Below are 13570 nucleotides of genomic sequence, written 5' to 3'. Positions count from 1 at the left end.
ACCTACATTGTTCCCATTTAAACTGTGCTTCAAATATAAAATTCTCATCCTTGTTTCCAAATCTTTTCATGGTCTTCAGTGCTAGGGCCCCCAAAGATATCAGCACTCCTCTATTTCCTGCTTCTTCAGCATTCCTAATATGTTTATCCCATCACTATTGCCAGCAATTCCTTAAAATGTCAAAACTCTTAAATTCCCTCCCGACATCATTCCCATCCTTCTTCTTCTTTAGAACCTTCCTTAAAGCTGACCATTTTGACCATGCTTTTGAAAACTTGCCCTAATATCTCCTTATATGGCTTGGTATCAAACTTTGTTTAATGAAGCTCATGTGAAGTGCTTTGGGGTATTTCATTATATTAAAGGTGCAACATAAAGAGAAGTTGCTGTTGTTCCAGTTATGGGCTGAAATTCTACTGCAATTTATCTTCAGGAGGATCAAAGGGCAGAAGGGTTCTATAATACTCTATACACACACACATACTTTGCAGCTTTGAGCTAGAATGTATGTAATTTGGGAGAGGAGCGGTATTGACAATAACCAAAGTCTTCACACTAAAAGATCTTAAGTCAACCATTGAGTAGGTCACAAGCTTGTGATACAATAGTGTGTTAGAATTAGCAAGTGACAAATAGATTAATAATGACATCATTGTGTTTTCTGTAGCAAAAATTGGAACAAAGACTTATTATTAACTGTTCTGACTAATAACCAGTTTATTAAATACAAACTCAAATTTTCAATACAAAGCTTAACTTATGACTAAAAGTGTCTGTAAAGCACAAATCAGAAATCTCATGTAGATAGCCAGGAAGCTTACAGCTAGGATTGAAGAAATGGAACTAGAGTGTTGTACCCCATGCACAGTCCATGCAATATATGAATTCTGGTCTCCATGGGGATCATGAAGTTTGGAAATATCCCTAAAAGGAAATATTTATAAGGTACTTTTAAACAAGTCTATCATCTATATTGTTTTCAGTCACAGTGAAGACGTTTGGTTGATTTTGCAGTCAAATATGTTGATGCAATGGTAGTTTAGGGAGTTGATCACCACATCAACTCCAGAGACTTTGTAAACTTTCCCAGCTTCAAACTGCTCTCCCAAGGATGGAGGGGAGATGGTATAGGAGAGTGGTGCATGGGGTAGTGCTTTGATTCAGGGACTTATCAGTACTCTGCAGGGATTTCCAGGTTGCTCTGTTGGAGTCAGACCATGTTGTCTTGAAGATGACCAACTATGGCATTACCCAGATAATGCTGTCCAAGTTTCTCTGCCATGCTTCAAAAGCAGTGTTTAATGAGGAATGATATCATCCCATGTGCTACTGATGCGAAAATCATGACAGTCTCACTTGGGAGACATAAAAGGAAATGCTCTGCTAAATTTTCCAAGTGAGACAATACAACCTGGTAATTAACATTATTGTGCTTCACTCATAGAAACATCATTTTTCAGCTGAATAAAACAAAAAAGCAGTGATGGTGTGCAACAAGATATGCCACAAGAGAGAGATTAATATTCAACTGATTTTCTACTAATGATGTTGGCTCAGAAAGGAATTTTAGGCCCTATAACTGGGACAACATGCTGCTTGCCCTAGAACATTGACATAGAACTTTTAATTCCTAGGATTTACCTAGAAAAGGCAGGTGAGTCTCACTTTAATATCTTATTTAAAGGACTGAACCTCTGGCAATGCAATTCTCCCTTAGAACAGCCTAACAAAAAAATGTAGATTTAAGCCCCACATTGAGGGTAATCCTCCAAGTAAATGGGTAGGAATGCAAAGTGAGCTCAATTGATGATCAATTATGACAATATAGTCATTTTATATGCAGTCAAATCTCTTGGGGATGAATACAGAAACCATCTAGCAAAAGTAGATTGGGACAAATGGATGATAAATTTTAATCCTTATTAAAAATTAAGCATCAAAAACAATGTTCTTCATAAATATTAATTAAAATTGTCTTCAGATTGGAACTATACCTTACCATATTTATTAATGAGATCATTGGCTGGTTTGCTAAAAATTATGATTTTAATTGATGTTTATAGCAGCTGTTTCCTTAGATCCAGAGAAGTCTGGAAGGAAAATTGTACCTAATTTATACAATGAAGTGGGCAATCAATTCATTGTCCTGAACAGCACTATAAGGCTGAGGACAAGAAGAAAAGCCTATTTGAATTTGTCATCAAGCAACAGAATCTCAATAGTGCTCAGTCTCCAAATGAATTTTGGCAGAAGTTTTCTTTTATTAGTTCATGTTTTAATCATTGTTGTGTAAGTTATGCACCACTTCTAAATTCTAAGTTCAATGCACAGATCTGGGTTAGTGTGGCGGTGGAGTTGGTGGGGTGGGGGTTGGGGGATGGGGTTGGGCACGTGGTGGTGGGAGCCTTCATTCCGTCCGTGTTTGTGCTTGGGTGACCTGAAGAAAGAGCACATGTAGCAGAAGTATCATTGTCTTTCATGAGTGATAGACAACACAAGCACTGAATTGCATAGTAGACTGTGTAACTATATTCATTTTTGACTTGGTAAGTTTCTGTTGATGTTTGATTTGGGGTTTCATTGTTTGCTGGACTATTTTTCACTTGTGTTGGCCACACTGGGTTTTATAAAAAGACTGGGGGATAAAGAGCTGAGGCAATTTGAGGCCCTATAATACTTGCATAATAGACTTGTGAATAAGTTAGCAGGGAGGTAATATTAATGGTTTGAAGAGACAATGCAATGGGAAGTGATTGAAAAATGCTGGCAAGCCAAGAAGATAAAACATGATCAATCAAAAAGGGAACATTTATCAGTCTAATTGATTTTTATCTTACTAACAATATGTGTTCTCTCCTGCAGTGCACTCTCTCTCATCCAGTCTCTTAAACACAAAACTATTTCTCTCCTTGAGATTATTCATTTCCCTCTCTGGGATCGCCATTATCCTGTTCTACCCTTCGTGAAAATGCAATTTTCTATTTAAAGAATGATAGGTTACCACAAAAATAAATCTCTGGGGCAGTTCATATTGTTTGATCTTGCTACCAGATGCTTATGGCTTTGGAAAGACAAATTAAAAATTTGATTGAAATAAGATATCTTTATTAGTCACATGTACATCAAAACACACAGTGAAATGCATCTTTTGCATAGTGTTCCGGGGGCAGCCCGCAAGTGTCGCCACGCTTCTGGCGCCAACATAGCATGCCCACAACTTCCTAACCTGTACGTCTTTTGGAAGATGCAGATAAATTGATGCTTTGATTGCAAGAAAGGCCTTTCCCCAAACTACTGATCTCCAGTATACGGTGTGATCATAATTCAATTAATGTGTGTCATTCTTCTGTGGGATATATAGAGAAATGTCTAATAGTTTACTTCATGCTTACACTCTAGGTTGGTAAAATAGTTTATCACTTAATGCGTCAGTTTTGCTCAGCTGAAGGCACTCTTGCCTCCAATTCAGATATCGGCAAGGTTGGACAGCTCCAGGGCTTGACTGCATTACTGACCAAATATCACAGTTTGCCTTTCAGATGCATTGTTAAATTAAGGTTATGCCTGGGTCTTCCAGGAGTTCAGAACAGATCCCATTATCCTGGGCTTGTTACAACACCACCTCAAAAAATTTAGGAGACAATCATTCACCTGATGTCTTCAGAAACTGAACCTCTAATTTCCGGAAATACCTCACTTCCCCTTCCCACCACTCCACTCCTCTTTCCTCCTTTAAGAGACTGTTGAAAATGTAACTATTTTGACCAAACTCCTCGTCTGTGCTAGCATCTCCCAAAATAAAAATTATAAAATGCTGGAAACACTCAGCATGTCTGGAAGTTTCTGTGGAAAGAGAAACACAGTCTTTGATCTGAAACGTTAACTCTGTTTCTTCCTCCACAGATGCTGCTTGACCTGCTAAGTGTTTCCAACATTTCTACTTTTTTATCAATTTCAGATTTCCAGCATTTTCAGTTTTTTATTTGATTTTCTGATACTTCTTTAGATCACCTGATGTCAGATATTGCTTGATTACGCTTTTGAGTATGGGTTGTGCCATTTTGCTACATTGGAGGCCACATTATTAGTGATTAGGCTCTTGCCGAGTAACCCTTGTTTGCCTCTTTGCCATGTAAGCAACAATTATTATAAGGGTTGTCAGATTCCTTGAGTTCCATTCATTACAATTAAAAAAAACTTTCATAATTTAATTATTCAAAAAATTTTACAACAGTAATGATCATCAGTGGAAAATGTAATAAATCATTTCTTGCTAGATTTTGGAAATAACATTCCTACTTTCCTGAGGAGTCAATCTCAAAAATTCAGGTCTACTCCTTAAAAGTGTTTCATTTTTGAAATAAAAGCAGAAAATGCTGGAAATACTCAGTGAGTCAAGCAGTATCTGTGGACAGAGAAAGGGATTAATGTTTCAGATTCAGATTAGTTTATTGTCATATCCATCAGGGTGCAATGAAGTTCTTTGCTTGCATGAAACTCACAGAGTAAACAGTACACATGGTAGTAATAAATACAAATATAAATATAGTGATGAGCGCAAAACAGTAGAACGGTGCAAAGACTGTAGTGCAGTCTGAAGTAGTGCAGTCTGAATAGTGCAGTCTGAAGTAGTGCAAAAAGAAATACTAAAGTGACAGTAATGGTATAACTGAGAGAGGAAGAATTAGGAATTGATGACCTTTGATTGTAAAGTGTTTTGGTATTGACTAAGGTCGTCAAAGGTCATAAGTAAAATCTGTTGCCCAGTGCCCTCCTGGACATGCCCTCACTCCAATTCCCAAGTGAATTGCCAAGTCCGATCACCTGGCTGTACTTCTACTCCCAGCATATAGGCAGAGACTCAGGACCGCAGCACCTGTGCTGAGGACCGCGAAGGTATGATCAAGGGAGGCAGAGGAGCGTTTACAGGACTGCTTTGAATTGGTGGACTGGAACATATACAGGAAGTCACCCTTGGATCTGAATGAATATGCCATGGCTGTCACCGACTTCAAGACCTGCGTGGATGAGTGTGTGCCTTCGAGAACATACCGAATTTTCCCAAACCAGAAGCCCTGGATGAACCAAGAGATTCACAGTCTGCTGAGGGCTAGGTCTGTGGCGTTCAAGACCAGTGATCCAGAATCCTTCAAGAAGTCCAGGTACAGTTCAAGAAGTTCAAGAAGTACAGACGGCCATCGTGAAAGTGAAAAGACGATTCCGATTGAAGCTAGAGACACAATCGGATGCACGACAGCTGTGGCAGGATTTGCATGCCATTACTTCCTATAAGGCAAAACCTAATGGCATAAATGGCAGTGATGCTTCACTCCCCAATGAGCTCAATGCCTTTTATGCATGCTTTGAAAGGGAGAATAACACTACGCCTGTGTGAATCCCCACAGCATCCGACGACTCTGTGATCTCTGTCTTGGAGGCTGATATCCAAATATCCTTCAAGAGAGTGAACCCTTGCAAGGCATCAGGCCCGGATGGTGTACCTGGCTGAGTACTGAAAACTGGTGCCAACCAACTGGCTGGAGTGTTCAAGGACATCTTCAACCTCTCACTGCTGTGGTCTGAGGTTCCCACTTTCTTGAAAAGGGCAGCAATCATTCCAGTGCCCAAGAGCAGGGTGAGCTGCCTCAACAACTATGGCCCAGTAGCACTCACATCTACTGTGATGAAATGCTTCGAAAGGTTGATTATGGCTAGAATTAACTCCTGCCTGAGCAAGGACCTGGACTCTCTGCAATTCACCTCCAGCCACAACAGGCCTACAGCAGATGCAATCTTACTGGCTCTCCACTCTGCTTTGGAGCACGTAATCAACCACAAGACATACATCAGGTTACTGTTTATGTTTACAGCTTGGCATTCAGCACCATCATTCCCTCAGTACTAATAACCAAACTTTAAAACCTAGGCCTCTGTACCTCCCTCAGCAACTGGATCCTCAACTTCCTTATTGGGAGACCACAGTCAGTGCGGAGTGGTGATAACACCTCCTCCTCGCTGACTATCAACACAGGTACACCTCAAGGATGTGTGCTTAGCCCACTGGTCTACTCTCTCTCCACACATGACTGTGTGGCTAAGCACAGCTCAAACGCTATCTATAAATTCGCCAATGACACCACTGTTGTTGGTAGAATCTCAGCTGGCGATGAGGCTTACAGGAGTGAGATAGATCAGCTGGTTGAGTAGTGTTGCAACAACAACCTCGCACTCAACATCAGCAAGACCAAGAAACTCATTGTGGACTTCAGGAAGGGGAAGTCGGGAGAACACACACCAGTGCTCATTGAGGGTCAGCGGTGGAAAGGGTGAACAGCTTCAAGTTCCTGGGCATCAACATCTCAGAGGATCTTTCCTGGGCCCAACACATTGATGCAATCATGAAGAAGACACGTTTGAAGAGATTTGGTATGTCACCAAAGGCTCTTACAAATTTCTATAGATGTACAGTGGAGAACATTCTGACTGGTTGCATCGCAGCCTGGTATGGAGGCTCCAATGCATAGGATCACAAGAGGCTGCAGAGGGTTGTAGATTCAGCCAGCTCCATCACGGACACAATGCTCCCCACCATTGAGGACATCTTCAAGAGGCGGTGCCTCAAGAAGGTGGCATCCATAATTAAGGACCCTCACCATCCGGGACATTCTCCCTTCTCATTACTACATCATGGAGGAGGTACAGGAGCCTGAAGACCCAAACTCAACGACTCAGGAACAGCTTCTTCCCCTCCACCATCAGATTTCTGAACGATCCATGAACCCATGAACACTACATCATTATTCCTTTTTTTGCACTATTTATTGTAATTTATAGATTTTATGTTTTTGCACTGTACTGCTGCTGCAAAACAACAAATTTCACGTCATATATCAGTGATAATAAATCTGATTCTGATTCTGAATTTACAGTAACATAACATTCCCTGCCCTCTCTGCGCTAATTGGTCACTTGACGATTCACATTATGCCACACCAGCCTTTCTAATGGCTTCTGGAACTGTCAGTCAGTTGGGCTCCGCCTTCCTCTCTGAGTTATAAAGCGGGCAGCGGTTTGAAGTTGAATAAGTGTTTGTAAGTTTCACAGATTGGTCGTGTGTTGGTTTCAGGAGGCTATTTAAACTCTCACGTGGCGACATGGCATCTGAGGAGCTGGCCAAAAAACTCCAGCGTCGGTTGATGCTGGAAGTATCGACAGAAAATGCAAACGGTGCCATCCCAGAAAATAACAATCACATAGAGGTGGGTGTAGACCCGGAGGAGAAGCCCGTCACCAGCAATGCAGACACCGAGCTCTCCGCTAAACTGACCAGGAGACTGGGTATCAATGAAGGGACGACAGAGCCCAAACAGGCTAAAGTGTTTAACCCTTACACCGAGTTCAAAGAATTCACAAGGAAACAAATCAAAGACATGGAAAAAATGTTCAAACAGTGAGTATAGGCGATCCAGCGAATTGTGCATTTCCATTTCTGTGTTAACAATCTTTCTTAATGTTCGGTCCATAAAATCTGGGCACGGGTGTACATCGGTGAGTCCTGCTTCTAACTCGGGTTGTTAGCAAGTCTATGAGTCTTTCTTAACGGTTGTGTTTTTCTCATTGATTGGGGTCGCCTTTGTATTTCAAATGGTGGCGGTCTTGTGTGTTTCTCCAGATTAACCCGCGAAGGATTGATCTGCGGCTCAACACGACCCCTGCCCGAATGGCACTGGCTGGATTCCAGTCAGGAAGCACCTGTCCTTCAATAAACGGCCAGGAATGCAGATGCTTCTCGCCTACTTTACCCAGCCCCTACCATATTCCTAGTCTTTCTTCTAATGATTCACAATGGGCAGGACCTTGTTAGTAGTGGCGTTGAAGTCTCCTGCTGCGGTGTGGATTTTCTAATGGTTAATAATGCAGATCTGGGTGGTGACTAGGGCAGAGACTCATTGAAACGGGGGCGAGGAAGCGCCCTTCCTCCCTGGGACAAGCCCTATTCAATGATCCCAGGGAAGTACAAACTGTATGCTTGTCGGCTTTGCTTTGGGCAGATCCATTGTGAGTAATCTAACACTTGGCTGTTTATAAATTGAATGACAACATCCCGGTCTCCACCAGCAGCATGTTCCACTGGGCACAGATCCGCACCAAGCGTGTGGAAGTGAAGAGTCGGGACCTTGTTCTCATCCCATTTGATGAGTTCCCCTGCCACTCTTCCAAAGATTCCGGGGCACGTAAAGACTATCAGAACTCGGAGCAGTCCCTTGCCAAACGAGATAAACTTTTTTTTTGAGGGAAGTGGTGGTTTGCTGACTCGGGTTTGAAATATTCGTGGCCTTACTTTAAAAGAAAACATAAAATAATTGAAATTCCAGTTCTGGAGTTCTTTATAATTCATATCCAACCCTGCATCCCTGTGTAACAGCCGTACAACTGTCAATTGTACAACTAATAGTTAAGTAATGGTATCATTGGACACTGGGCAAACGTGTAGCTCACCTGGGCACCTGTACTGCAATGTTACAGTCTGTTCTGTATGCAGTTGATACTGACGTCATGCGTACTCATGTCCCGTTGTCAAGCTGGCCAGTGAAATCTACAATCAATCCAGAAATTCCCAATGAATTCCATGGAGTACCTGCATTAATTCAATGACAAACGAGATGCTAACTAACTCGCTGCTGCTGCATTAACTATTGACTGGAATGAAAGTGCTCTGAGAGGCAGGTCTGATTGAATTGCAACTTGATCTGGTCTTCCCTTTTCACTGGAATTGACTTTTATCCTGCTCCTTTTATTTAAAATCCTAATTGTCTAATGGTCCATCTGGTTTGGCACCAACGATACCTAAATGTCTGTCTCAGTGACACCCATTCCCCTGACTGGCATGCACATGCTCCTGGTCTTTGGTCTACTCTTCAGCACAAATGTTCCACAGCCTGTGATCTGCTCAAGTACTCTCTTGTGTCTACTTGGTTGGTTCCCTTCTCATTGAGACCGTGTTGCTTTGTTTATCCTGCACTGCCATTTGTCCTCTCCTGTACAACAACCAGAAGCAGCTCACTGACCTGTGTCGCTGAAGGTTGAGGTCACCTATCTGGGTCTCCACCTCTTTCCCATTTTAACCCACCTTGTCTATTGGATCCACTTTCTGTCCCCTTGACCCATGCCCTATTAAGCCACTGACCATTGTAAATGATTGTCTTTCCTTAATAGAACCCCTGTTCTATTTATAAACTGTTGTCATACTCAAGTAGTACATCAACCCCAGTCCTTTACAAATGGATGCTCTGCCTCCAGCATCCTTCAGTTTTTTAGTGTTCTTTCCCAGACTGTGACTTCTTGCAACTTGTATTTGAATTTCTTCAACCAAGTTCTGTCTTGCCTGGTTCCAGCCTTACTAATCCAATTGTGTTGAGACCATCTCCAGCACTGGCTTTATTATCTGCAGCATCTTAAGGACCTATTCTTTATCTTGTTTATCGTCCATTGGCGTGATCCTGTATAGACATGTCTGTTGTTTCTACAGGTACACGAATGCTTATTTTCCAGCACCTCTCTGATTGCCAACTCCTCATTGCTTCTGACAGACCACATGCCTGACACATAATGGCAACCCGAACCACCATTTCCTTCAGCTAAACATTACTCCAAGGTCTGGCAATATTAATGGCAAACTAAATGAGTGGCTTTGACACACTTCAGTTTTGACCAAACAGTTGATGTAACAGTACTAGGTTTGAGGCATAAACGTAACATTGGCAATTTGAAAACATGACTGACTGCCTTGCGATTAGTTGTAACTTATCTTCTTTCATAAGAAGTTAAATTTCACAACTGTTGCAAGACATTTTGAGCTAAATTTCAACAAAGTGTCTTTTTATGTCATTTAAGTCTGTCAGTAACTATTCTGGGGTTAGTTAATGGATTTTCTAAATTCTAAATTAACGCACAGTGTAGATGTGTTCAGTTACGTTACCTGTATCATCTGGGAGCTGAGTCTGCAGATCTCTAACACAATGCTGCATGTTATGGTGCTTAGGACAATCATGGGCTAAGAACCTGCAAAGACTAATTGCCAAAGGTTTTCTCCCATTTGAAGTCTTCTGATTTTTAACAGTTTTGTGATTGGATGAAAAATAATTGCTGCTGAAATTTTCTTTCAGGAAGAGCTACAGCTCCCTACTTGTATGTAACACACACACCGTGCCCTCTGTATCTAACTCCTAGCACTCCTTGTTTCCTGTGTGGACAGAATGTTCAAAGTTTGAAAGTGGATTGTTTCTATTTGAGGGAGGAGCCTTTGTTCCCATTCAACAATGTCCTTCAGCCTGAAATCCATAGGATAACCTATAAATAGTTCAGTGCTCTTCAGTTTTGAAAGAAGTTGCTTTTATTATTTTGTTCTGTTCACTGTGATCCTCTGCAGAACATGGATATCATGATCAGATGACTTTTCAAAAAAAAATGTTGCTTGGCTACAGGTAAATTTTTAATACTTCAATTTAATTAACATCAAGATTTGGATTCTTTATAAGAGACCGGAACCTTGCCTTAAACAAAAAGACCCTCTTAAGCAACATTACTGGAAGTGGTTGTTTTTGAAGCCTGCTTTGAATTATTTGCAGGGTTTCATGGTTCTGAATGCCATTTATTTATTTGATCAGTGTTTTGCTGATTAGGTTGAATGACAAATTGCCATTCCCTTTGATGTGGCTGACAGCATAATTTTGAAAATGAGCAATAACTGAATCAAATTTCTTGTGTTTTACTTTCCTAACACATGGCACAGAAATAATACAGACATAATGTTTTGAAGTAGATTAAATGGCTGAAAGTCACCATATATATTATTTGTTGTGCAAGGCTTTGTCCCTTATCTTCTAAGCCTGCATAGTGCTCAGTGGCTCATTGTCACTGGACAAAATAAATCATTGCATTCACACTGCCACATGGAAAGGACACATGCAATTGGCAGTTATATTGCAAACTATACCCAAAACTAGGATGTTACATCACTGAGATATAGTAATGCAAGAGTATAATGATTTCACTAGAACTGGCCTAGAATTCCCTCTTTGCATTTTTTGAGGTATGGCACTTGGGTCATTGTAGGTTCTACATATTTAAAAACTTGAGCGTCTGATTTGTTTTCTTCTCTAATTATTTCTGCAATGACCTTTTTTAGAGTCAGTGTCAATGTGTCATAAATATTCTGTTTAAATTGCCAGTTTCACTTTTCTATAAATAGACTTGTATATTCTATACATAGACTGGTATTTCCCAGGAGATATAATACAAGTTGGCAACAAAATTAAACTTGAAGTGCATTCACACCACCATTTTAGTAATGGTGCAAAGTGGTTTTGACAACTTAACTATGCTAAACTTGTGGAGTGTAAATTAGGTATCAATGTTTGAAATTGCTTTTGTATAGCATGATTACCTCCACAAGGAATTTGGCTTCAATGTCTTCTTGGATTTTAATTTTTTATTTGGGTTGCATTCGATATTTTTAGTACATCAGGAAAGCGAAATAGGTTCACAGCCACAATAAAGCTGTAGTACCAAGTTGTAAAAGTTAGTTGTACCAAGACCTTGCTGGTCTTAAATCTAAAAAAACTGAGTGGCACAGCTAGTAGAGCTGCTCCCTCACAGCTCCAATGACTCAGATTGGATCAATTTTGACCTCTGGTGCTGCCTGTGTGGAGTTTGCATGTTCTCCTGTGACTGCATGGGTGTCCTGGTAGGTTAATTGACCACCGTAAATGATCCCTTGTGTGTATTTGAGTGGTAGAATTGTTACTGGGTGGGGGGGAGCGGGGGGTGGAGGAGTTGGCCTTGTAATTATTCCCAGATTTAATCATACCAACACCAGGAGTTGGATTAACAGTTGGACTTTTTTCGGCAAACTTCTTTGCTAATTTTTCTTCCTTTTAAGGTAATATTACAAACTATCTTTTTCCAAGGTTTTGGTCTTTTTCTCTAAGGCTTCCTTGTGTGGTTCGGTGTCATATTTGCCTGGTAGCAAACCTATGAGCTGCCTAATGACCTCTTACTACAGTAAAGTTAGGTGGAGGTAGGAGTTATGTGTACTACTGCCATGAAATCTTTTGACTTCTGTTTGTCTGGAATCAGTAGTGTTGTCAGGTCAGGCCACACTTGTTCACCTCGTACATTTCACCATAGATTCAACTATTTGTATTTAAGTTCCAATCCCTTCACCAAGGTGAAGCATAAAGTCAGAATTCTTTCATTGTAAGACTATAGTAGGTCCAATTCAACAGATTTGCTTGTATTTTAAATTGACATTAACAGGAACTTCTGACTTTGTAGGCTTCATCTATTGAAAGTTCTTGCCTCTGGTGGAAATGTCCTTGATTCAAAGTGCCTTTCAAAATCCAATGGCAGGATATGTTTTTCCTGAGTCCACCATTCCTGTGTCAGCTTATCTGTTCCTTCATAAGTACACAAACATCTTGGCGATTCCAAACACAGTAATCATTGAGCTATTTTATCCACTATATCCAGACCATCAAAAGGAATGTGGCCAATAACCCAAATATAGGCCCAGCCTGATCCCTTGGGTTAGACCACATCTGAACAACTTCCTCCTCAGGCAGTCTCAGGATCGAGAATGATGAGCTTCCACCCTAGTTTTGTGGATTCTGTGATGACTAGAGAGGACTTTTCCCAAAAATGGGGCTGGAAGTGCCTGATTGGCAAACGGGTGGCTTCTGAGTTGGTGTACTCTTTTATGTTGCACTTCTATGTGCTCCTGACACACATAGTTGGTGGGGATGTTGCAGGTTTTCAAGGTGGCTTTGAGCGCATCCTTGATCCTTTTCTCATCCTCTTGGGTAAACTCGTCCTGTGAGCTTGGAAATGGCGATCTGTTTCAGGAGTCTGGTGCCAGGCATGTGTATGATGTGGCCAGAACAGTGCAGCTGTCTGAGAGCAACTAGGACCTCAATGCCGGGGATGTTGACCTGGAAGAGGACGCTGGCATTGGTTCATTCATCCTTGCAGGTTCTTTGGAGGATTTCGCACAGATACCGTTGTTGATATCTATCTTATGCTTTGAGATGCCTGCTCATGTAGACCAAGTCTCGAAAGCTCATTGAAAGGTATACTGTACATAATAACTGCTCAATAGATTGAGTTTTGTGCATGCTTGAGGTTTTGATCATCAACACTATTTTCCTCAATCAAAGATGCTGCTAGTGCATTAAAGACTATGGTGAGTTTCATCACTGATGTCTGCCTCTCCCAAGATATGGGAAGTGGTCCATGTTTTCCAGCATCTTGCCATGAATTTTTTATTATTGGAGGGCAGTGTGATGCAACGGGGGCAGATTGAAGAGGACCTTTGTCTTGAGGATGTTGAGAGTAAAGGCCATCCTTTCATATGCTTCAGTGCTTAACCAGCAGCAAATTTAATATTATTTCCTGCTCTGGGTGTATGGTTAATATGGCTGGAGCCTTTTTATGTCTTTTGAGATCTGCTATGACTTTAATTGTGCAAATGTCATTGTTCTGACTGCACAAATTGAGTTCCAAATCTCTCAAC

General features: G+C 41.0%; 1 protein-coding gene across 1 annotated transcript in view; it reads left to right on the top strand.

The window, feature by feature from the left end:
* The first annotated feature begins 7081 nt into the window (after positions 1–7081).
* Positions 7082–13570, top strand: part of efhd1 (EF-hand domain family, member D1) — a 75814-nt gene continuing 69325 nt past the window's right edge. Inside the window, exon 1 of the mRNA XM_052017304.1 lies at positions 7082–7450. Coding sequence (XP_051873264.1) covers positions 7155–7450 — 296 coding nt within the window. The 5' untranslated portion in view covers positions 7082–7154. The remainder of the gene's footprint in view (positions 7451–13570) is intronic.

Source organism: Pristis pectinata, chromosome 6 (assembly GCF_009764475.1).
Source record: "Pristis pectinata isolate sPriPec2 chromosome 6, sPriPec2.1.pri, whole genome shotgun sequence".
NCBI lineage: Eukaryota > Metazoa > Chordata > Chondrichthyes > Rhinopristiformes > Pristidae > Pristis > Pristis pectinata.
The sequence above is the reverse complement of the archived record's forward strand: the minus strand, read 5'-3'. Positions and strand labels throughout refer to the sequence as shown.